This window comes from Sinocyclocheilus grahami, unplaced genomic scaffold, assembly GCF_001515645.1.
Source record: "Sinocyclocheilus grahami isolate Dianchi unplaced genomic scaffold, SAMN03320097.WGS_v1.1 scaffold7.1, whole genome shotgun sequence".
Lineage (NCBI taxonomy): Eukaryota > Metazoa > Chordata > Actinopteri > Cypriniformes > Cyprinidae > Sinocyclocheilus > Sinocyclocheilus grahami.
In genome coordinates, this window is record NW_015505186.1 from 836,310 (window position 1) to 861,047 (window position 24,738).

Sequence of the window (24,738 nt, forward strand, 5' to 3'; positions counted from 1 at the left end):
GTTCGTGAATTTAGCGGCGGACCTATCAAGATCGAGGTATGCTACTTCAGCCTGGTTTCATTGTTTATATGTGGGCAATAGTACGTAATATTTACTGGTGTGAAATGCACGTTTATGCATGTTTTTAATTATACAGAAACGTACAATTTGGATGTATTACAACATTTAAAGTTAGTTATTTTTGTTTTCTTTGCACACAAAAATATCCTCGTAGTTTTGTAAAATTACGGTTGAACCACTGATGTCACATGGACTATTTTACCGATGTCCTTGCTACGTTTCTGGGCCTGAGAACATTGTTATGTTGCTGTCTATGGAGGGTCAGAGAGCTCTCGGATTTCATCAAAAATATCTTAATTTGTGTTCTGAAGATGAACAAAGATCTTACGGGTTTGGAACGACATGAGTGTGAGTAATTAATGGCAGAATTTGGGTGAACTATCCCTTTAAGTTGTTAATCGCTAATAATTTTATCTAGATTATTATCCTGATCCACTCCGTGAAGGTGTGCATTTCTCATTCAAACACACCTCACCAGAAACACGGCATGTTGCAATCTGTGACACTGCAGGTGAGAGCCTGTTGTAAAGCTTTTTGAAGCGGCAATTTTTGAATTTGTAATGAGCGCGTCAGCTCGGCGCAGGTATTGCTGCTTACGGTCGCTGCTCAGGATGGAGATGAAGATCACTAAATAAAGTCTTGAGTTTGGTTCTGTTCCTCGCAGTCATATGGATTCTAAAGATTTGGATTGCAGTGCACAAATAAAATTGCTCCTTTTGTAATTGTTGCATTTTTGGTGTATTTTATGGTTCTTTTGTCAGTCACAGCATGTCAGAGAAAATCCCTTTTGTGTTCCATGGCAAACAAAGTAAATATTACATGATAAGTAATGGTTAAACGATTGCTGAAATGTTAATGTTATATATGGGTTTAAAGTGTGGTCTTGTTTAACATTGTGTTTTTCTAAACAAGTTGGCAGCAAAAATCACACAGAACGCAATGTTATTTCGTATTAAGTAAATGAGTAAGCTTCATTTAATAATGCAATTGAAAACAATACCATTGATATGACAAATGAATGTAATAACAAATTAATGCAGCGATTTCAGTATTCATAAGAACTCATTTGTAAGTCTGTAAAGTTCATACGTAAATAATTTTCGTTTTATGTGTCATCAATATGTCAGTATTGTATGTTAAAATGCTTTAAATATGTCAGTATTCTACGTTTTAGTGCCTGTGAAAACGTAAGTAAATGTACGTTTTATAGAACGACATTTTATGTAAAATACAAATTCTCATTGAATCCTTTTAGGTAGGAGCATGTTTGTTTTGGTGATTTAAAATATCAACAGCGTTGATCAGAAATCACTTACTGCATCTTTAATTTTCTGAATTTTAATTGAGGTAGGAAATAGGATGCAGAATTCAAATTTATATCTAATGAAGTAGAATTAAATGTAACTGAAATAGTATTTAACTAGAAAAACAAGTTTTGTTAAGATTTAAAAAGAAATATCTAAAATCATATGTTTTTGTAAACTGTTATTATTTTTGTACTTTAGTTGTGGAAAAAAATCTTCAAATGAAACGTATCACAGGTGTGAAGCATTTAGCAGTTTTAAAAATAAATAGCTACTGTATGTTTTTTTACTTAACTGTTAATTATTTCAATTTCAATGTTAATTAGGTCTGTATATGCTGACTTATATATTGGCCTTTGTAACACATCTTAAAAAGCCCACAAATGAAAATTAATGACATTATTGTAGCAGAGATGTGAACCTTTTAGAGGTTGTTTTTTGTTTTGTTTTATATGCTGACTGATGTCTTGGGCCTTTGTGAAGTTTCACTTTGTATTTTCAGAGTCTCACACCATGTTTTTAAGTTGTCAATTTAATAGTAGTTTAACTTTGAAATGAATTGTTTGAAGATTTTTTTTTTAAAGGTTCAAATTTAATTTGTCAATCCCAATTTGCAGGGACAAGAGCATCATAGAAATTGTGGTGTGTACTCTTATGACTTGGACCAATAAACAACCACCTTGAATCACCCTAGCAACTGCATAGCAACACCCTGGCAAACATCTTAACATAATGATGCTAGGTTTTACATGGATAAGCACCACTCAGATTTCTTTAGAAATGTAAAAATCTACTTTACTATCACATGCAATATTACATCAAGCACTTCCAGTTAGCATCGAGATGTGTTTTGCTTTAGCATCCCCTATAGCACAATTGGTCAGTTCAAGCCAGAGCATTTAGCAGATCCAAGTTATCTGCCCTGTTTCCTTGGCAACGTAGTTCTGGAAAATACTGCCTTGATTGAGAGAGTGAAGAGATGTTTCGGCACGGAAGTCAGATTCTGCACAATACCTGGACATAACAACGCACCAACAGAAATACAACTGTAACCCAACAGTTATCAGACAACATAGAGAGCGCTGGATGGAATCATGGGATGCCTGATTGGGGTGCACAGCTGTAACCTCGGCTGGTGGCAGCCCTCAGCTGCTCTCTGTCTTTACAGTGTAAACTGCACATTTAAATAGAGCTCCAATTTGCTGCTCCGCATGCAGAGTCACAGCCGTGCACTTCAAATTTATCGCGAGAAATGAGTTGGTAATAGCCTGAATAAGGCAGTATTGTGTAAACACTGGGAGTGGTTTTGCGAACACCTGCTTGTGACAAACAGCGTCAAACTCGAGCACCGTCGCGAATACAAATAATGAATGGGGTTCGTCTGTTTCAGTGCCTGTGTTCATCACTAGAGGGCAAATATTTACAGCCGTGCTACTCTGTGCTGACCTTGAGCATGACTTGACTATGAGCTGGCTTGTTAAAACAGACATTATCAACTTTAGATTAGTTCAGTAACCCTCTACCGCATGGTGTAGCCATATGGCAACATACTCTTTGTGTTCATTTCCTTGCCACTGTCTCTTTAAGAGAACATTCTTGTTTTTTTTGTTGGAAAGAGAAGACCTTAGTTTAGCCAATGATGTGCTTTGATTAAGTCACATGACATGCAGTTTTTTTTCTGTGGCGAGATTTCTGACAGACTGCCGTCTCTTGTCGGTAGTTGCTGAAAGCAAACTAAAACGTCAGTAACAAACAAGGACCAGTCCTTTTCACTTCTACAAAAAAATCTAAAACATCACTGTTATGATGTTATGATGACATATTCACCTCTCAAAAAAGTTTTTATAAAATTCGTTTTTGGTAAATCATTCAAATGCATGTGTTGCCAAGTGGCAACACTGTGCAATATTGGAATGACATTATTACAATAGTTTAGCTAGCTAGCAAGGTCAGCTGCAATTTGTAAAGCTGTAACAATAACAACATTGATGCTAGTGAAATAATGTTGATTAGTCGTATGTTAATGGCATTTGTATTCTGGCCGCAATTGACTTGTTGGAAAATCACTTTAAAAAAATGTAAAGCTGAAAAAAATCTCTGCACTAAACATATGGCCAAGAAGAATACATTTATTTTGTCTTTAACCTTTTCACCACTGTATGTCCTACAGTCAGCCTTTAAACTATTTTTTAAGAAAAGGGGTGAGTCAAAAGTATCAATTATTATATTAATTTAAAATATATACATACAATGTAGGCCTATATCTTAATTGTTTAGATTTTTAGAAGTCATATTAGGGCATATTAGCTATCCACCGGTTCACATTTACAACTCTATGTGTTTGCTGCATAAAAATATTTGTCGATTTTCACATTGGTCTGAACAAAAACACCAGACAGGCTTATTAAAAATGCAGATTCATTCTCTGATGAAAGTGGCGCATTTGGAACGGCAGAAATATAGCGGTTTCCTCATAACGGCTGTACACAAAGCAGCTGTGCTCATAAACGCTACTTTATCAGATACTATGAAAATGCCATCAAAACCTTTCTGAAGATGGTCGGTTCCTTTCATAAATATATTCATATAAAACACCCATGCTGCATTTTGACTTTGAAGCGTCCAGTGCTCATATTGATTCAGTGAAATCATAGCCTTTTGAAGTTTAATCCAGCTGTCTTCAAAGTTAAGACCTCTTGAAATTATAATAAAGACTTTTCTTGTACAATTTAAGGCATTTAAATTTTTTAATGGCCTTAAATTTGATACAGCTAAATTTAGGAGCCGGAGACATAGTATATTCAATGTTTAATGAAGTCTTCTTATCTCAACACCTGACATAACTTGTAGCAAAACAAATATCCAAATCCATTTTGAGCCAAAAGTCTGATTTCAAATCACCAGAGTACAAAAGCTTTAAAGATAGATAAGAAATATCTGAAATTAAGTTGGCAGTTGCTCCAAATATAGCAAATGTTAAGTCAGGGAAACTTGACATTTTCAGTTCAGTCAAGATTTCAAAATGAGTAAATGAATTCAACAAAAGCCATGCAATCTTTTGCCTTTATTTTTTTTCGTTTCAGTTCTTCGAACACTGTTGTTTTTTTTTAACATTGTGTCTACCATGTCTTCCACCAAGTTCCCTCTGGCTGTGACTCTCTAAATAGCAGTGTGCATCTAATGTCTCTGTGCTCTCTCCGAACGTGTGAAGGCCTTCAGCATGCCCTGACTACAGTGTCCTTATCCTGCCACCTAGGGTGCCTTGGTCACAACATTCATGCTACAAACATGTTAAGTTATTAAAATCACATGGGGATGCTTGAACATGCCCCTGCCATTTCTGAAGCCTTCAGGGTTTAATGGTATGTATGGGTCCTCTAACGAAGTGGAATGTGATAACATGAATAATTACATGTAACTAGGGCCTCCAGACAGGTCAGAGCATTAAGTAGACATAACGCTTCAAGCTGTTGCTGTTTATTAATGAGCTTCAGGTACCAGAAGCCAAGATCCGCCTCTAATGTAATTTAACTTGGTTTACTAATGTTAATGTTCAAGTACACGCTGTCTTAATTTATATAATCTCCTCTGTTATTGTTTTTGAACTGTGACTGTGAATCGATTAAGAATGTTATTTGAATAAATTACAAAACATGCAGATTGACCAAATGAATTGCATGAATATCAATATTTTCTTCAACATTATATAAAGACGTTGCATTATTGTGGCAGAGGTGTGAAGCATTTAGAGGCTTTAGAGTGAATATTTAAAAAAGCATTTCTGATAATTCTTGAATCATAATTTGTGTGAAAAGGAATAATATGTATTAGTGTTTTACTGCCTCTAGTGTTCATTTCAGCTGGAAACGGCAGATAATAGTTTTTTTTCCAAATGACCCTATGCTGTAGTCTTTCAAATAAATAATCACTCTAAATTAATATGGTAAATTGGCAGCCATATTTTATAGAGAGTGTGATTGTGAAATCACCAAGACAATGAGATTTTACCATGCTGTCATTATGTAACTTTCCAGGGATTGAATCATGATGTTGTACTTCAGTGCTTCATTAGGAAGTCCCATTAAACATCAAAGGCCACGTTCACACAGCAGCAGAATACAGTTGTCAGTCCTGTATTTGAGTCCTTAATACGGTTACGTTCACACACAGTTCGGTTATTTACAGGTGTGACAACCGCATTCTGTAACCAAACTCACACCTGTAAATTTTCAGGACTCACAACCGCATTCTCGGAACACACGCACTGTGTGAACGGAACAGGACTGGACAACTAGTTGTCTGTCACGTCATACAGTACGAGAGGGAGCCGCACAAACGCATGTCTAACGTGTGTTACGTGTTTTCATGTGTGTTTTCGGTAACTTACAATGACGACGGAGAGATGAGCTGCGTGTCTGGCACCTGAAATTTTTAGATCCCGCCAGTTTTCCACCGGAGCCGCTCCCGTCAGTTTTGTGTTCTGCGTACGACTCAAACTCTGCTCTCCACCCAAATTTAAAGGCTGCTGTCGGTTAATGAAGATTTGACAGATGAACTCGTGGCTCGATTGGACTCTTGTCATGTCAGAAAGTGATAAGACTTTCAGTTTTATGGACGTCGCCATCTTTGATTTTACAAATTTACTATGGTTACTGGTAAGGAATACGGGCTTGACTTCCGTTGCACGTTCATACAGACAGTATTCTAAACACAACTGTAAGCTGCTGTGTGAACGGGACATTTCGAGACTCACACCTGTAAAGAAAATGGGATTGTCAATCCCAAAAATTGACAGTGTGAACGTAGCCAAAGATATTTTCATCTGTATGTTTGATTCTTATTCAGTTTCTCTTCAAACAGTCGTTTTCTCTGCATACCGTAACACATTTTTATCTGAATGTTATTTAAATGAAAACACCTTGATTTCAGTATAAAAATACTAGAAGCATTCAGCATTTCCTGTTTTTCAGCACAGCCATTAATTTATGTTCTCCGGCACATCGTGTCAGCGTGGGAGGGAACTGTGCTATGATCATGTTTGCAGAGGCGAGCTGTGTTAACACCAAAACTAATTCATGCTAATCAAAATAGCTGTGCTCCAGAGGTCTCGCTCAGAATTACCAGGCAAACCATCATATTTCCCTCCATGCAGTTGTTGATGTATAATAAGGTCAAGGAGAAACAAAGCCAACTCCTCCTAATCTTCATAAAGCTGGTCTGAGCTGCCGCTGCCATCCACATTTATGAGGGGAAAGACTGCAGTTGCCTCGCGGCTGTTGGCTGCAGTGGCGCTCTCAGAATGTCTTCCTGCAGATGTAGCATGTCAGACAGACTCACCATAGCATCTTTCTTAGGGAAAATCTGTTGACCTCAGCATCATGTCATTATAGACTGGTTAGTTTCCTATTTTTATTGGATAAATTAGTTGCTAACTTAGATCATCCTTGCCAAATGCTGCCAAATGTGAAGTGTGTATTTTTTCCCATGTTGGAATACTTTCTCCATCCCAGCCTAAAATGCACAGACAGCTATAAGTAATTTGTTGGATTTAATTTCCTAGAAAAAGCTTCCCGACAACAGCAACTCTGGTTTAACCAATGGTATGGGTTTAGGGGCAGGACTGTCTGTTTGACTGACCAATGACATAAGGGTGGATTATATGACCAAAGTCATTTGTCCACGATAATGATATCAAAATATAGTTTATTTTTCTTGAAATTAAGTTGTCAATTTTTGATGATATTGAAATTTCAAAATTCTTGTCACCAATTTTGATATCATATCAAAAACTAATACAAGCCTAACTAACGTAAGTAAAAAAAAAAAAGTTCTCTAGCTTACTGAAAACAAGTAACTAATCAATAAAAAATAAAAACAAAGGAACTTATTAGGAACAATAGGACAAATAAATATAATAGACACCAAGGTTTTCATGAAGGTCTGTGTAGTAATGTCAGAATTGAGAAATACTAAAGAAATTGTATAAAATTATCAAATGTCAAAAAAGTCCAAACTGTATGAATTATATTCATTCACTTATACAGAGATAATTAAGTTAGTCGTTTTCTCTGCATACCGTAACACATTTTTATCTGAATGTTATTTAAATGAAAACACCTTGATTTCAGTATAAAAATACTAGAAGCATTCAGCATTTCCTGTTTTTCAGCACAGCCATTAATTTATGTTCTCCGGCACATCGTGTCAGCGTGGGAGGGAACTGTGCTATGATCATGTTTGCAGAGGCGAGCCGTGTTAACACCAAAACTAATTCATGCTAATCAAAATAGCTGTGCTCCAGAGGTCTCGCTCAGAATTACCAGGCAAACCATCATATTTCCCTCCATGCAGTTGTTGATGAATAATAAGGTCAAGGAGAAACAAAGCCAACTCCTCCTAATCTTCATAAAGCTGGTCTGAGCTGCCGCTGCCATCCACATTTATGAGGGGAAAGACTGCAGTTGCCTCGCGGCTGTTGGCTGCAGTGGCGCTCTCAGAATGTCTTCCTGCAGATGTAGCATGTCAGACAGACTCACCATAGCATCTTTCTTAGGGAAAATCTGTTGACCTCAGCATCATGTCATTATAGACTGGTTAGTTTCCTATTTTTATTGGATAAATTAGTTGCTAACTTAGATCATCCTTGCCAAATGCTGCCAAATGTGAAGTGTGTATTTTTTCCCATGTTGGAATACTTTCTCCATCCCAGCCTAAAATGCACAGACAGCTATAAGTAATTTGTTGGATTTAATTTCCTAGAAAAAGCTTCCCGACAACAGCAACTCTGGTTTAACCAATGGTATGGGTTTAGGGGCAGGACTGTCTGTTTGACTGACCAATGACATAAGGGTGGATTATATGACCAAAGTCATTTGTCCACGATAATGATATCAAAATATAGTTTATTTTTCTTGAAATTAAGTTGTCAATTTTTGATGATATTGAAATTTCAAAATTCTTGTCACCAATTTTGATATCATATCAAAAACTAATACAAGCCTAACTAACGTAAGTAAAAAAAAAAAAGTTCTCTAGCTTACTGAAAACAAGTAACTAATCAATAAAAAATAAAAACAAAGGAACTTATTAGGAACAATAGGACAAATAAATATAATAGACACCAAGGTTTTCATGAAGGTCTGTGTAGTAATGTCAGAATTGAGAAATACTAAAGAAATTGTATAAAATTATCAAATGTCAAAAAAGTCCAAACTGTATGAATTATATTCAAGTTCTCTAGCTTACTGAAAACAAGTAACTAATCAATAAAAAATAAAAACAAAGGAACTTATTAGGAACAATAGGACAAATAAATATAATAGACACCAAGGTTTTCATGAAGGTCTGTGTAGTAATGTCAGAATTGAGAAATACTAAAGAAATTGTATAAAATTATCAAATGTCAAAAAAGTCCAAACTGTATGAATTATATTCATTCACTTATACAGAGATAATTAAGTTTTTTTTTTTCTGTGTCTTTTGTTACTTGATTAACATTGAGGACACAGACAACTGCAGGTATATTAGGCTACTGTCACTTTAAGATCTAATATATTGACACATATATTACTCACTTTTTTTTTGTATGCCAGTCATGCGACCCACTAAGGCTGGAAATAAATAAATAACTGAAATGCCTCTTTAGACCTAGGCTACACCGTATATGCTTATTATAATTAATTTCACAAAAACTTTCAATAATTAGACAGACTATGAGGCAAACTGATTTATTTATTTTATTTTATTTATTTATTAACTCACGTTAATGTGACATTTGAGACTGCCGCTCTGAAATGATGATATCCAGATGCGGTGGAATTCGGGAAAGGGTGAATCCAGTGAATCCATATTTAACATAGTCTGGGTTGTACTTGCGTTGTTTACATTTTGCTGCCTTTGAAGTGGAAGGAGTTTCTGAATCTTCTGCTTTTTTTCTTTTAAAAAACGGATGCATTTTGTCAAGCTAACAGGCCGTGGCTGTGTATAGTAGGTCTGGCATAGCAATGCATTGCAATCTGCTGTGCCGTCGTTACCAAGCAATGGGGTAAACAGCTGCTAGCGTGTGTAACATTACGTAAAGAGAGTAGGACCTTGTCCAATAAGAGACGTTCGCGGCAGCGATAAATTATTGTGATAGGACAGTTTAGAAACAGCCTTAGAAAGTTACGCAATAATGATTCAACATGCGACATTCGAAAATACGATTCGTTGGAGGTCACTGTTTCAATGAGCCTTTTGTGAAGTGCACTAACTGTGCCGTTGTAACACCGAGAACACAGAGCAAGTCTCGCGACCCCCTACGGAATGATCCTCGACCCACTAGTGGGTCGCGACCCACTGGTTGAGAAACACTGATTTAAGACATAACCAACTGTGTATAAGTGAATGCTCACCAAGATGGGCGTTTTGACATTTTTGTGTTTGTGGTTATCGGGAAACCTGCTTGGAAACGTTCTTGTTTATATTTTATATTTATTTTGTACTGATGTTTGGTTTTAGTAGCACAGAAATCACAAATTTCACATTTAATGAGAAGATAACTTAATTAAAGGTCAAAAAAAATAAAAAATGGAACATTCAGGAAGAAACACTTTAAATAAACTGTGATGGAAGAAACTGACAAATTACTGCGCTTAAAGTAGGAAGTGTGAAAATCACTCTCTTTGTACAGAAACGTATGAACATATTATTTCCTAAAAAGCCTTAAAGCTGATATTTAAAACCATTTTCTTGAGGGACTAAGATGTAGCCCGTCTGCTTTTGTCTTTAATTTGTTTCTGTCAGATACCTAGAGGACAGGATTATATCCCAAACTGTGATGGAGAGAAAGTTCACGGATCTTGGGATATCCTCCAAGCCAAGCAAAGTGCCGGGAGATGTCAAAAGCTGCTTTTCGTACAATCTCTCGTTCGTTCTTTTTTTTTTTTAAGTAACAAAAATGCAGCAAATTTGTTGTATAGGACTTGCAGATGAAGCAAATATTCATTCCCTGATTAAAGACTTTGCATGGTAATCAGCGCCTGAAAGAGGTCATCATTTGCATGTCAAATTATCTGACATTTTCACTGGATGCGAACATTGTTCATGCAGCTATGTTCCAAATATTAGGACCTTGTGTATTCATAATGTAGATGTTTATTTTGGTCACAGAGCATAGCCATTATATCATCTTTACACAAGAACAAGTCAAAGTGCTGTTTGTACACAACAGAATCACAACATGTTATTTCATTTGTATTCACGTTCATTGATCGTGTGCGACTATTGATCTTTGAAGAAAAAGAGCATAAGTGTGTAAAATATTAATGAATGTACATCAATAGAAATGAGTCATTTCATGAGAACTACCAGGAAGCAGCTCTAAACATGTCTTGTTCATACAGAAATCAAAAATCTTTTCAGAATTATAGTTTGAAGCACATTTCACCAGCTTTCAGATATTTTTCATACATTTTATACGTATGATGCCTGCTAAAATCTCTTGGTTTGTCCAAATTTACATTACATTTATGCATTTAGCAGATGCTTTTATCCAAAGCAAGAAAAATATTTACTTTTTTTATTTTTATTTTCAGGAAGTTGATTACAAAATTGTAATAATAACATATTTATAAAAATAGCTTAATATAATAAAAAAGCATTATTTTACCAAATATTTTAGTGTGCCAGTGATATTTTTAGTATTATTGATATACTATTATAGCTTTCGTTAATATTTTGAATTACATCTAATTCTTATATTTTCAGTTTTCATTTTAATTTTAGGTAAAGTTTAGTAAGTTTTGTGTGTTTTTATTTGTATGTTTGTTTGTTTTAATGTCTTATGTTTTTTTCGGTTTTTATTTTGTTTTTATTTAATGTTTGTTGTATATGTATGTATGTATATATATATATATATATATATATATACAATTTTAGTATTGCAATACTGCGAATATTATTGTCTCTTTATGACAAATTATTTGTAATGTTCCTTGTTTGCTTAGGATGTAACAATAGGCTACTAAATTAATAAATATAACTGTAAATCACAGCATTAGTTTAGTAACATCACTACTGAAATCAAATATACCGTGTGACGGAGTATTTCTGTTTATGCTGCCTATGTAGAGCATTCCAAATCTGTCACTTATGTGGTTCCACGCTTAGGGTGCTGGCTTAGTATCCACCTGCCTTTTTTGGCAGTATGCAGCAAGGCAACTCAGTAGGTTTTGGAACAGAGCTCTGCCACTTCTGGTCTTTAGGTTCTTGTGACAGCAACGAAACGCAGATTGATTTCCCCTTCCTAAAACTCATCCTGCTTATCAAACAGAGTGGAGACACTGACATGTTTATTTTGCCACAGAAGACGAAAACGATATGTGGTTTTACTGTAATAAGACACATGTCTCTATGCCCGTATGACAAGAATGAATTGACATACTTGAAGTATATTTTCAGCTGGTTAATGTCTTATCAGCAAATTCTCCTTGCAGATTCACTGGCTCCATGTAATTTAGTTCCTTAGCCATATGTGTCCACTAGCATGGAGTTGAGCAGGAGTTTTTAATTCGTTCTCCATGGGAGTTGAGTGACTGGCTCACGTGGGGGATTGACAGCACAGCTACCAGTGAGAGCATCAAAAAGCTGAGAAATGTTCAGCTTTATTCAAATGAGAAAAGAAAAATAGAGGGTGGCAGCCAGTCGCTGTGAGGTGAAGTCAGTCTGTCATAAGAGTTTCAAAATCTGCCAATAGCGCTGGAGTTTCTGGTGTATTCACTGCACATTGTTATATTGAATTCAGATTTTGAAAAATCGTTGCGGCTTGGTTAACAAAAGTTTCAAATGTACTCATTCAGAAGTAAAGTTTGAGCCGTAATTGTGCATAAATATGATGATGTTATTGACCATATATTGAAAGCAATCATTGACCGTACTGAAGGCATGAGCGCTGCTGTGCGTTTTACAGACACACCGCCAAAGCTGCAGACCGCTGATGTTTTAAGCAGTATTGAGCGGGTTTCTTCCGCACCAGTGGACACTTGGGGTAAGAGTTCATCTGGCTGGAACGAGGCTATTTATTATCCTTTGTGTTGACTTGTAAATATCACCAACTTATTGGCTCCTAACCAGTCGAATGTGACGAAACATAATCACATACTCTTAGTTAAACAAAATGAAACATTTGATGAACTGGACATAATCTCTAACACTTTATTGTATTGTTCTCATTTTTATCTACATGATATATATATATATATATATATATATATATATATATATATATATATATATATATATATATATATATATATATATATATATATATATATATATATATATATATATATATATATATATATATATATATATATATATATATATATATATACACATAAACATATGTTTAATTTTGTGTTTTGTTTAGTTTTAATTTGAGTTAAGTTTAGTTATTTAGTTAATTTTATTAATTACTGCTAAAAAAATGTAAAGTCTGTTTTTTATTATTATTGTTTGTGTTATGTTTCTAATTATTTTGATGCTTCAAATTAAACTAAATGAAAATGAATAATGTTGCTCTGCCAACTGGGTGAAATAAAATAAGGTTAAGTTTCTTTTTATTTTATTTTGTTTTATTTCAGTTAACATTTATTTATTGTTGTTGTTGTTAGTTAACTATAATAACCCTGGTGTCTATATTTTAATTTGCTTTATTGCTTTTGTAAGTACATAAAAAGCCCCTTAATGGAAAATAGAATTATGGCTAGGATAAATGTCAGTCATTTTATCATTTCATTCTTTTTTCATCTAAAATAATTAGTGGTGATGATTTTATGATAAGTGGAATAATCTTAACCATATTAATGGTGCTCTCAATTGCAGCTGATCATTATAATGAAGTTCTCATTACTGGATAGTTGAAAAAATTGCCAGTTGATCTGGTCTGCCAGATTTTTGTCCTTTTGTTAAATCGAACGAAAACTCTTTTACTATCTGAATAGCACACTTTTCTGTTAATTTAGTTTTTGTAGTGTTTGTGGTTTTGTTTTGCTAGTGAGATCATATTTATATATGATCATCCATATCACACCTTACTGAGGATTCCCACGTCTCAGCTAGGGAAAGCTGAGGTCAAATCTTGGGAATATACTGCGATATGCCAAGTTATTTCTATTCAGTTGCTCCTCCTGTCAACTGAAGATCCCTTTGAAGCTCAGAAATCCGGCATCAAAAGTAAAAGGATGGTACGACTCTATTAAAATGCAATTTAACATGCTTTACCTCATATGGAGGCTGGAGACATACACACACACAAACACACACACACACACACACACAAACGGCTTTCTGAAAACACACACACACACACAAACAGCCACGTTCCTTTGCTGATTGTGTGAGAGTATGTGCAATATAAAGGAAGAACAGTCATTGTAAGCCCTTTATTGGCTTTGAAAAGAGTTGCATTCCGGCCATCCATATCAGAAATATGGCTCACAAAGATACACGCTATCGTTCCAAGACACAAGTCATAAACGCAGTGATAGAATCATTCCTCACTCTGACTGTCATTGTCATACAGAGGGTCACGGTGCCGTTGTAAACAGTTCTCTTATTAACTTTCATATGGTTCCTTTGGTAACTGTTACAGTTTGTCGATAAACAGAGCTTGTTTGCTGCGGTTTTTGCTGGAAACTGGCGTTAAAGAGCTGTGTGGAGGCTCTAAATAGTGCGCATAGCTTTTTATGCTTTTCTTTTTTCAGAATGACTTTGTTTGCCATATTTAGAACAGCGAGCAAAACACATTTAACATTCTAGGCTGCAGCTAATCAAACGTACTGCTCTTGCTGCTGCCTGAAGATTTAGCATTTAGATGAAGTTTTTAGCATTTTATTTTTGTCCTGCATTATGAAAGTAATGAATGTCTTAAAGTCAGCAATTATAATTTCTTTAAGAAATATAATTAAAATAAGCTGTCAGTCCTTTAAAATATTTAATCACAGTTAATCTCATAATAGTTGTACAGTTATTGTGTTAATGTATTCAGGAAAGAAAAGTAAATATAATTATCAGGTTTATATTCTCAGTGTGAATCAATGTGAATCTGCAATAATTAAATAATACATCAACATTCCCTGCACTTCTCTGTTCAAAACTTTGGGGTCGGTATGGTTTTTAAATTCTTTTGAAAGAAGTTTTCTTAATCTCACCAAAGCTGCATTTATTATATCAAAAATAACAAAATAAAAAAAATTTTAAATTTGTGATACATTGTTACGATTTAAAATAGCTATTTTCTATTTAAATATATTTTAAAGTGTAATTTATTACTCTGATGGCAAAGCTACATTTTCAGTCTTCAGTGTCACACGATCCTTCAGAAATCATTCTAATATGCTGATTTGCCGCTCAAGAAAAACTTTTTGTCGTTATCAATGTTGAAAAGAGTTGTGCTGTTTAATTTTATGTGGAAATTTTTCAGTATTTATTAAAAAATAAAAGTAAAAAAAAAAAACAGAATATATTTGATAAAGAAATGTTTTTTTAACATTATACATGTCTTTAATAAATGTATTGTATTCTTGTATTCAATAAATGTAATGAAGTTGTGCTGTTTAATTTTATGTGGAAACTCTGCCATTTTTTCAGTATTTATTAAAAAATAAAAGTAAAAAAAAAACTGAATATATTTGATAAAGAAATGTTTTTTTTAACATTATACATGTCTTTAATAAATGTATTGTATTCTTGTATTCAATAAATGTAATGTATTCTTGTTAAAAAAAAACGTTGTGAACAATAGTGTATGTTAAGATGTTATTGCTGTTGGTCTGCAGTCCTCTTCTGTATTTCTACGAATGACAATGTTATTATACATGTCTTTAATAAATGTATTGTATTCTTGTATTCAATAAATGTAATGTATTCTTGTTAAAAAAAACGTTGTGAACAATAGTGTATGTTAAGATGTTATTGCTGTTGGTCTGCAGTCCTCTTCTGTATTTCTACGAATGACAATGTTGAGCTTTGATCATTTAATTTCACTGTAGAAGTAGGCCTATAATATTATCTTTTGCTCAGCGTGGTGTCTGGGTTTGATTTAGAGAGAACATTGTGAACTTGACCTTAATAATATATGTAGGGAAAAAAAGAAAAGAATGTATCTCTGTCACATATAAAGAGGACGTACACTTAGACTGACGTTAAATTAATTATTTATAGCCAAGTGTCTCTGGAGGAACATGTCTTTAGTGACTAAACCAGGATAAAACGGTGGTACTGCATGGCTTTGTTAGTACCAGCTCAGACGGTGACGGCAACCTTTGTTGAGTTGTCTCAGCTTTAAAATGCAAAACCAAACCTCTTGACAGAGTACACGTGTCAAAATAACATCTGCATTCAATAGCAAAACAGAACGTGTCAAAAGACACTGGTATTTTTCTGATCACACCATCAGTGCCACCTATTATTACATTTACTGAGAACATCACTTTTGAGCGCCTAATGATAATGCTAATTGTTTAAGGCAGTGTGCTCATACACTGTTTTGTTTTGTAAGGTTTCACAAAAGGGGATATCGTGCATACACCGCCTGAAGGCATTCATTGAATTAATTTTCAACAGAAGCATTTCTGCTACAGTTCGTTGTGGATCTTCATTTACAGTGGAGGGAATTAGTTAATGGCCTCTAAAGGACTTTATTCTACCGTCACGGCAGTCAAGTCAAACATATTTTGCCGGCCATCATCGAGGCAAAAGTGCAGGGTGCTCTCCAGAGATTTGAGACATTATACTGAACTGACCTTTAACTTAACTGACCTTTATGTTGCAGGACAGTTTTTATAATATGAGCCATGGTTTTGTGAGGAAAGGCTTGTAAAGGTATTGGAGAGATTCATGGTTCTGTACTCAAAATAGTATGTGTGAATCCTCGGGGTGCCTGTGCCAAAAACAACAGCTCAACAATCTTGATTCCTCTAAGATCCCTGCAACAAACTGGATTTCACTTCATGTGAATATACATATTAATGTCTTCTTCAAGGTTCTTTTTAATAAATAGGAAGAAAAGGGCTGTCTACACTACTGTTAAAAGATTTTGGCTCAGTAATATTTTTTTTCCAGAAATCATTCTAATATTTTTCTTAATATTCTTATTCTTATTATCATTGTTGAAAAAACTGTTGATGCATTTTTATAGGATTCTCTGATGAATATAAAGTTCAAAGCATTTATTTAAAAACAGAATATTTCGTGACATTAGAAATGTGTTTACAGTTACCTTTGATCAATTTACTCACTGAATAAAAGTATTAATTTCATAAAATAAATAAATGGTGACCCCAGACTGACTGATAGTGTACTGTATATAAATCAATAATTTATTCCAATATTTTAATTATTCCAATAATTGATTATGTCCTCAACATTGTTCTAACACCCCCAAAAAAACATTAGACTGTTTATTTGCAAACACATATTCTCTGTGAGTAAATGTTTAACACTCCTTTTGAAAAGTAGGCCATAATTTGCTCTCCTGAAGGGAGGATGTCGACACCCTATACTGCTATTCCCCGTAGGGTAACTAAATAAGGTATTTGTAACAACTTTAGTTTTGCTGAGTTGTAGACTTTGAGATCTGCAAGGCCCTCATAAAGGCCTGAATTGTGGCTTACTCTGCAGTCTATTTAAATTGTGTTCAAACTGCAAAAGCAATCAATAAATCAACCTTGTGAAATGTGTCTAGTTTGCAATTTTTCAGCCCCAAATAGAAATAGTACCCAAGAAATATTTCATAGATTTTTTCTGTAATATTTATTAGAGGTTTTCTAAACCAAGTCCAAATCAAATCAAGCACAAACCAACACAGAAACATATGTATCTTTTGTATCTTATATGTATTTCATATGTATCTTTTATGAAGAGAGGTAACTGATTGAGAATTATCTATGATTTAATAGAAAGTGTGCTTAATCATACCTAGTGTGTTTGCTGTGCACTGAGTTATTAATGTTACATTTATTGAATGTTACGTTTATGCTCTGTGGAAAAGACCATTGATTTCTTAATTATGGCAGTCTATATTCATGATAAAGAGTATCATGTGTCATTATCGACAAGGGTCATTTACAATTGAAACACATACATATATATATATATATATTTTTTAATGAGATATTAACAACTTATTTTTTACAGTTCCTCCAAAGATCGTGAACCTGTCAAAGGACCTTGTGGTGAATGAAGGTTCCAACGTGACTTTAATGTGCCTGGCTAATGGAAAACCAGAACCTGCCATCGGCTGGAGGATGTTATCACCTTCAGGTAAGATGCATATCATGCTTTTATGTGCAGAAAATATTTAACATAATCAGTGAAAAGTAAGCAAATATTTAGTCAAAAGCTTTTGCCTTCAAAATGAAACCGCAATCCTCAATATCGGTCCAGTACTGCTGATGTATTTTCCCAGTACAAAGAACGGTGCACTTTTTTCCTTGATGATTTAGCAAAATACTGCATCCCAATGACATATTAAGCACAGGTAAGATAATATATCAGGCGTCTTTTTCACTGAGAGCTCTGTGTGTGTGTGTGTGTGGATGTGTGTGTTTTTTTTATATGCACCATACAAGCTGAGTGGTCCGTTTTGCTTATCTTCAGGCCACATGAACAAATCAGCTCAATTTGGGCCTATCTGCAGCTCTGTTCTGCCGTGCACCATTTCACTTAATCAGGGAAAATACTGCATTTTAATGTGCTATGATTCATGGGGTGCAATTGGACTGCTGTACCTGCTCATGCTCCCTGCACACCCCTCCCCATTTTCTTCCTTTGTGTTGTTACAGGATCAGGTAATTGAAATGTTAATGTGACATAGAAGTGACTGCTCTATTTTTAAAGTTTTTTTTAAGTGAAAGAGTTTGAAATGGGATTCCATTATGATACAGTACAGTTGTCTGCTAAGAACATCAAATGCTTTTAGGAATAAAAGATAAACTGTTAGAGCAGATTCAGTCAAGTCAGAGTCTTGTTGGACCACAGGATCAACTTGTTTTTTCCCACATCATTTGTCAGGTGGACACTGTTAATATACTTCCATTGTCAACAGATTTCAATCTTAAAAGGATAGTTCAGTTTAAAAGGTAAAGAAATAAATGTAAAGAAGTTATTTTGAGAAATTTCTCAGTTTATTTTTTGGTTCATACAGTAAATGTCAAAGTTGTTTTAGACCCCACTGACTTTCACTGAATGGCCAAACCCTATTGAACCATTCTTCAGAATATTGTCTTTTGTGCTCCATGGAAGAAAGTAAGCCTTGTGGGTTTAGAACTAGTCGATGGAAGTTTTTTGCAATTTTACTTCCTTAAGGCCCAGATATACTCACTGAGGAGATCTTCGCTTAGGAGTAAAAACAAGTTGTTTAAAAAATAAGTTTAATATACACAAGCAGTGGAATACTGTTAGTGAACGTCCCAATGAAAATGAACATGCAACAAAAATGAGAGCGGTGAGAAAACAAGATTTGAGAAAAATCTGATCATAACGATAAAATCCAGAAATTTCACTTTGGTAAGCTATTTCAAACTCCAGAAAAAAACTCTAAATTAGCTTTGATTTGGCCTGATTTTGTTTGAAATTAAATCACACTAGTTCATTCTTTGATTTCATTTAAAGAATATCAGGGCCTTTGATAGGAAATATATATATATATATATAGTTAAAGAGCTGTGTGGAGGCTCTAAATAGTGCGCATAGCTTTTTATGCTTTTCTTTTTTCAGAATGACTTTGTTTGCCATATTTAGAACAGCGAGCAAAACACATTTAACATTCTAGGCTGCAGCTAATCAAACGTACTGCTCTTGCTGCTGCCTGAAGATTTAGCATTTAGATGAAGTTTTTAGCATTTTATTTTTGTCCTGCATTATGAAAGTAATGAATGTCTTAAAGTCAGCAATTATAATTTCTTTAAGAAATATAATTAAAATAAGCTGTCAGTCCTTTAAAATATTTAATCACAGTTAATCTCATAATAGTTGTACAGTTATTGTGTTAATGTATTCAGGAAAGAAAAGTAAATATAATTATCAGGTTTATATTCTCAGTGTGAATCAATGTGAATCTGCAATAATTAAATAATACATCAACATTCCCTGCACTTCTCTGTTCAAAACTTTGGGGTCGGTATGGTTTTTAAATTCTTTTGAAAGAAGTTTTCTTAATCTCACCAAAGCTGCATTTATTATATCAAAAATAACAAAATAAAAAAAATTAAAAATTTGTGATACATTGTTACGATTTAAAATAGCTATTTTCTATTTAAATATATTTTAAAGTGTCATTTATTACTCTGATGGCAAAGCTACATTTTCAGTCTTCAGTGTCACACGATCCTTCAAAAATCATTCTAATATGCTGATTTGCCGCTCAAGAAAAACTTTTTGTCGTTATCAATGTTGAAAAAAGTTGTGCTGTTTAATTTTATGTGGAAACTCTGCCATTTTTTCAGTATTTATTAAAAAATAAAAGTAAAAAAAAAACTGAATATATTTGATAAAGAAATGTTTTTTTTAACATTATACATGTCTTTAATAAATGTATTGTATTCTTGTATTCAATAAATGTAATGTATTCTTGTTAAAAAAAACGTTGTGAACAATAGTGTATGTTAAGATGTTATTGCTGTTGGTCTGCAGTCCTCTTCTGTATTTCTACGAATGACAATGTTGAGCTTTGATCATTTAATTTCACTGTAGAAGTAGGCCTATAATATTATCTTTTGCTCAGCGTGGTGTCTGGGTTTGATTTAGAGAGAACATTGTGAACTTGACCTTAATAATATATGTAGGGAAAAAAGAAAAGAATCAGAAAAGAATGTATCTCTGTCACATATAAAGAGGATGTACACTTAGACTGACGTTAAATTAATTATTTATAGCCAAGTGTCTCTGGAGGAACATGTCTTTAGTGACTAAACCAGGATAAAACGGTGGTACTGCATGGCTTTGTTAGTACCAGCTCAGACGGTGACGGCAACCTTTGTTGAGTTGTCTCAGCTTTAAAATGCAAAACCAAACCTCTTGACAGAGTACACGTGTCAAAATAACATCTGCATTCAATAGCAAAACAGAACGTGTCAAAAGACACTGGTATTTTTCTGATCACACCATCAGTGCCACCTATTATTACATTTACTGAGAACATCACTTTTGAGCTCTTAATGATAACGATAATTGTTTAAAGCAGCGTGCTCATACACTGTGTGTTTTGTTTTGTAAGGTTTCATGGAAGGAGATATTGTGCATATGCCGCCTGAAGGCATTTATTGAATTAATTTTCAACAGAAGCGTTTCTGCTGCAGCTCGTTGTGGATCTTCATTTACAGCGGAGGGAATTAGTTAATGGCCTCTAAAGGACTTTATTCTACCGTTACGGAAGTCAAGTCAAACATATTTTGCCGGCCATCATCGAGGCAAAAGTGCAGGATGCTCTCCAGAGATTGGAGACATTATACTGAACTGACCTTTAACTTAACTGACCTTTATGTTGCAGGACAATTTTTATAATATGAGCCGTGGTTTTGTGAGGAAAAGCTTGTAAAGGTATTGGAGGGATTCATGATTCTGTACTCAAAATAGTATGTGTGAATCCTCCGTGTGCCCGTGCCGAAAACAACAGCTCAACAATCTTGATTCCTCTAAGAGCAACCCCCCCCCCAACAAATCTGGATTTCACTTCATGTCAATATACATATTAATGTCTCCTTCAAGGTTGTTTCTAATAAACGGGGGGGAAAGGGCTGTCCACACTACTGTTAAAAGGTTTCGGCTCAGTAAGATCAGAATATTATTACTTTGTTTATTTGATTATTTGATCACAAATACAGTAAAAAAAAAAAATATCTGCACTTTAAAAATAATTGATTTCTTTTTTTATATATATTTTACAATTTTATTTAATCTTGTGTTGGCCAAGCTGAATTTTCACCATCAATACTCCAATCTGCAGTGTCACAAGATTCATCTTCATTCTAATATTCAGATTTGGTGCTCAAGAAACATTTCTTCTTGTTATCAATGTTGGAAACAGTTGTGGTGCTTAATATTTTTTGTGGAAACCGTGATGCATTTTTTTTATAGGATTATGTGATGTATGTAAAGTTCAAAAGAACAGAATTGATTTAAAATCGAAATGTTTTGTAACATTATAAATGTGTTTACTGTTACCTTTGATCAGTTTACTTACTAAAAAGTATTAATTTCTTTAAAAAAAAATGACTGATAGTGCATGTAAATCAATAATTTATTCCAAGTGCTAAAGTGTACTACTTGTATCTAAATTATAGATACGTTATTAATTATGTTTGTGAATACGTTAAATATACAAATGCTGTAATGCAGCTGTTCGTAAGTGTTTTCAACTTATTTCAATATGAATTATGGTGTATTCTCTCTCTTTTTTAACTTTGTATAGTAATTAATCAAAATGTATCAAATATAATGCATTCACATGTTCATTGAAAAAAAGCATTGTTTTTGTGACCTGCTTAATATTTTTTGTGGAAACCGTGATGCATTTTTTTATAGGATTATGTGATGTATGTAAAGTTCAAAAGAACAGAATTTATTTAAAATCGAAATGTTTTGTAACATTATAAATGTGTTTACTGTTACCTTTGATCAGTTTACTTACTAAAAAGTATTAATTTCTTTAAAAAAAAATGACTGATAGTGCATGTAAATCAATAATTTATTCCAAGTGCTAAAGTGTACTACTTGTATCTAAATTATAGATACGTTATTAATTATGTTTGTGAATACGTTAAATATACAAATGCTGTAATGCAGCTGTTCGTAAGTGTTTTCAACTTATTTCAATATGAATTATGGTGTATTCTCTCTCTTTTTTAACTTTGTATAGTAATTAATCAAAATGTATCAAATATAATGCATTCACATGTTCATTGAAAAAAAGCATTGTTTTTGTGACAGAGAAATATATATTTTAGTAAATTGCATCAATTGATGCATATGTTTAAAAGTATGTCCCCTCTTTAAGTAGCTTCAGTGTAGTTATCTACAAACTAATAACAAATATTAGCTAACTACATTGTGAAGATACTTAATATCTTTGTAAATATATACAGTAAATATCAGAATTTTTCAGTAGCTTGACTGCAGTTTACTATGTTAAAAAGCAATTGTAGCTTAGCATACTTTTAAAAATAGTTTTAAAGTAGTTTCCTCAACACTGTTCTAATCTAACACCCCAAAAACATTTGATTGGTTATTTGCAAACACATATTCTCTGTGAGTGTTGTAGTAAATGTTTAACACTCCTTTTGAAAAGTAGGCCATAATTTGCTCTCCTGAAGAGAGGATGTCGACACCCTTTACCGCTATTCCCCGTAGGGTAACTAAATAAGGTATTTGTAACATCTTTAGTTTTGCTGAGTTCTAGACTTTTTTAGATCTGCAAGGCCCCCATAAAGGTCTGAATTGTGGCTTTCTCTGCAGTCTGTTTAAATTGTGTTCAAACTGCAAAGGCAATCAATAAATCAGCCTTGTGAAATGTGTCTAGTTTGCAATTTTTCAGCCCCAAATAGAAATAGTACCCTAGAAATATGTTACCGATTTTTTCTGTTATATTTATTTGAAGCTTTCCAAATAAAATCAAGCACAAAACAACCCAGAAACATATGAATAATTTTAAAGAGAGGTAACTGATTGAGAATGATCTGTGAGATGATAGAAAAATCATACTTAGTGTGTTTGTTTGAGTTATTAATATTACGTTTATTGAATGTTACATTTATGCTCTGTGGAAAAGACCATTGATTTCTTAATTATGACAGTCTGTATTCATGACAAAGAGTATCATGTGTCATTATCTACAAGGGACATTTACAATTGAAACATACAGTATACCTATATATTTGTTGAGATATTAACAATTTTGGTGTTTTACAGTTCCTCCAAAGATCGTGAACCTGTCGAAGGACCTTGTAGTGAATGAAGGCTCCAACGTGACTTTAATGTGTCTGGCTAACGGAAAACCAGAACCTGCCATCGGCTGGAGGATGTTATCACCTTCAGGTAAGATGCATATCATGCTTCTATGTGCTGAAAATATTTACCATAATCAGTGAAAAGTAAGCAAATCTTTAGTCAATAGCTTTTGCCTTCAAAATGAAACCGCAATCCTCAGTATCGGTCCAGTACTGCTGATGTATTTTGCATTACAAAGAACGGATGATTTAGCAAAATACTGCATCCCACTGACATATTAAGCACGGCTAAGATAATATATCAGGCGTCTTTTTCACTGAGAACTCTGTGTGTGTGTGTGTGTGTGTGTGTATTTTGACTGTGTGGATGTGTGTGTTTGTGTATGCACCATACAAGCTGAGTGGTCCATTTTGCTTATCTTCAGGCCACATGAACAAATCAGCTCCATTTGGGCCTGTCTGCGGCTCTGTTCTGCCGTGCACCATTTCACTTAATCAGGGGAAAACTGCATTTTAATGCGCTATGATTCATGGGGTGCAATTGGACTGCTGTACCTGCTCATGCACCCCGCACACCCCCCATTTTCTTCTTTTGTGTTGTTACAAGGATCAGGTAATTGAAATGTTAATGTGACACAGAAGTGACTGCTCTGGTTTTTTTTTTTTTTTGGAGATAAGTGAAAGAGTTTCAGATGGGATTCCATTATGATACGGTACAGTTGTATGCTAAGAGTTTCAACTGCTTTTAGGTATAAAATATCTGTTTTCAGAGGGGATTCAGTCAAGTCAGAGTCTTGTTGGACCACAGGATCTGCCTGTTTTTCCCTCATCATTTGGCAGGTGGACACTGTTGATATACTTCCAGATTTCCCCAGATTTCTTAAAAGTAGGGATGCACCGATACCACTTTTTCCAGTACTGGCCCGAGATGATCATTTTATTTTTGGTACTTGCCGATACCGAGTACCGATACCAATATTATATTACATTTGTAAATTTTTTAAATATTGGGTACAGAAACCAAAAGAGTATGTATAATATTAGTTGGTTGACTTAATTTATCAAATAGATACAGTCAAACCAAAATTTATTCAGACACCTTCAACATTTCTCACATTATCACAGTTTATTTGCTATAGTTTAGAAAATGGTAATAAAATATGACAAGAACTCAGAGTTAAACTGTGTCCGAACAAATTCAGCTTGATAATGTTAACTTTGATAGAAAGGTATGTAGCCTAATGGATTACAATCAACCAAAAATTATACAGCTGTTAGTATGACAGTATTTACACAACTATCAATACTTAGTCGGGCAACCCTTAGCCTTAATGACAGCCTGTAGTCTCCTGGGCATGCTGTCACCCAGCTTCATGCAAACCTGAACTTCA

General features: G+C 34.1%; 1 protein-coding gene across 9 annotated transcripts in view; it reads left to right on the forward strand.

Annotated features, from left to right (window-relative positions):
• LOC107588613 (neurotrimin-like) overlaps positions 1 to 24,738 on the forward strand; it is a 107,688-nt gene that overhangs the window by 56,126 nt on the left and 26,824 nt on the right. For 7 of the 9 annotated variants that reach the window (XM_016276771.1, XM_016276797.1, XM_016276804.1 and 4 more), the window contains exon 3: positions 23,310 to 23,435. In XM_016276771.1, coding sequence (XP_016132257.1) covers positions 23,310 to 23,435 — 126 coding nt within the window. Of the gene's footprint in view, positions 1 to 17,540; positions 17,667 to 23,309; positions 23,436 to 24,738 lie in introns of all 9 variants that reach the window. The other 2 variants (XM_016276830.1, XM_016276839.1) reach the window with 1 other exon arrangement.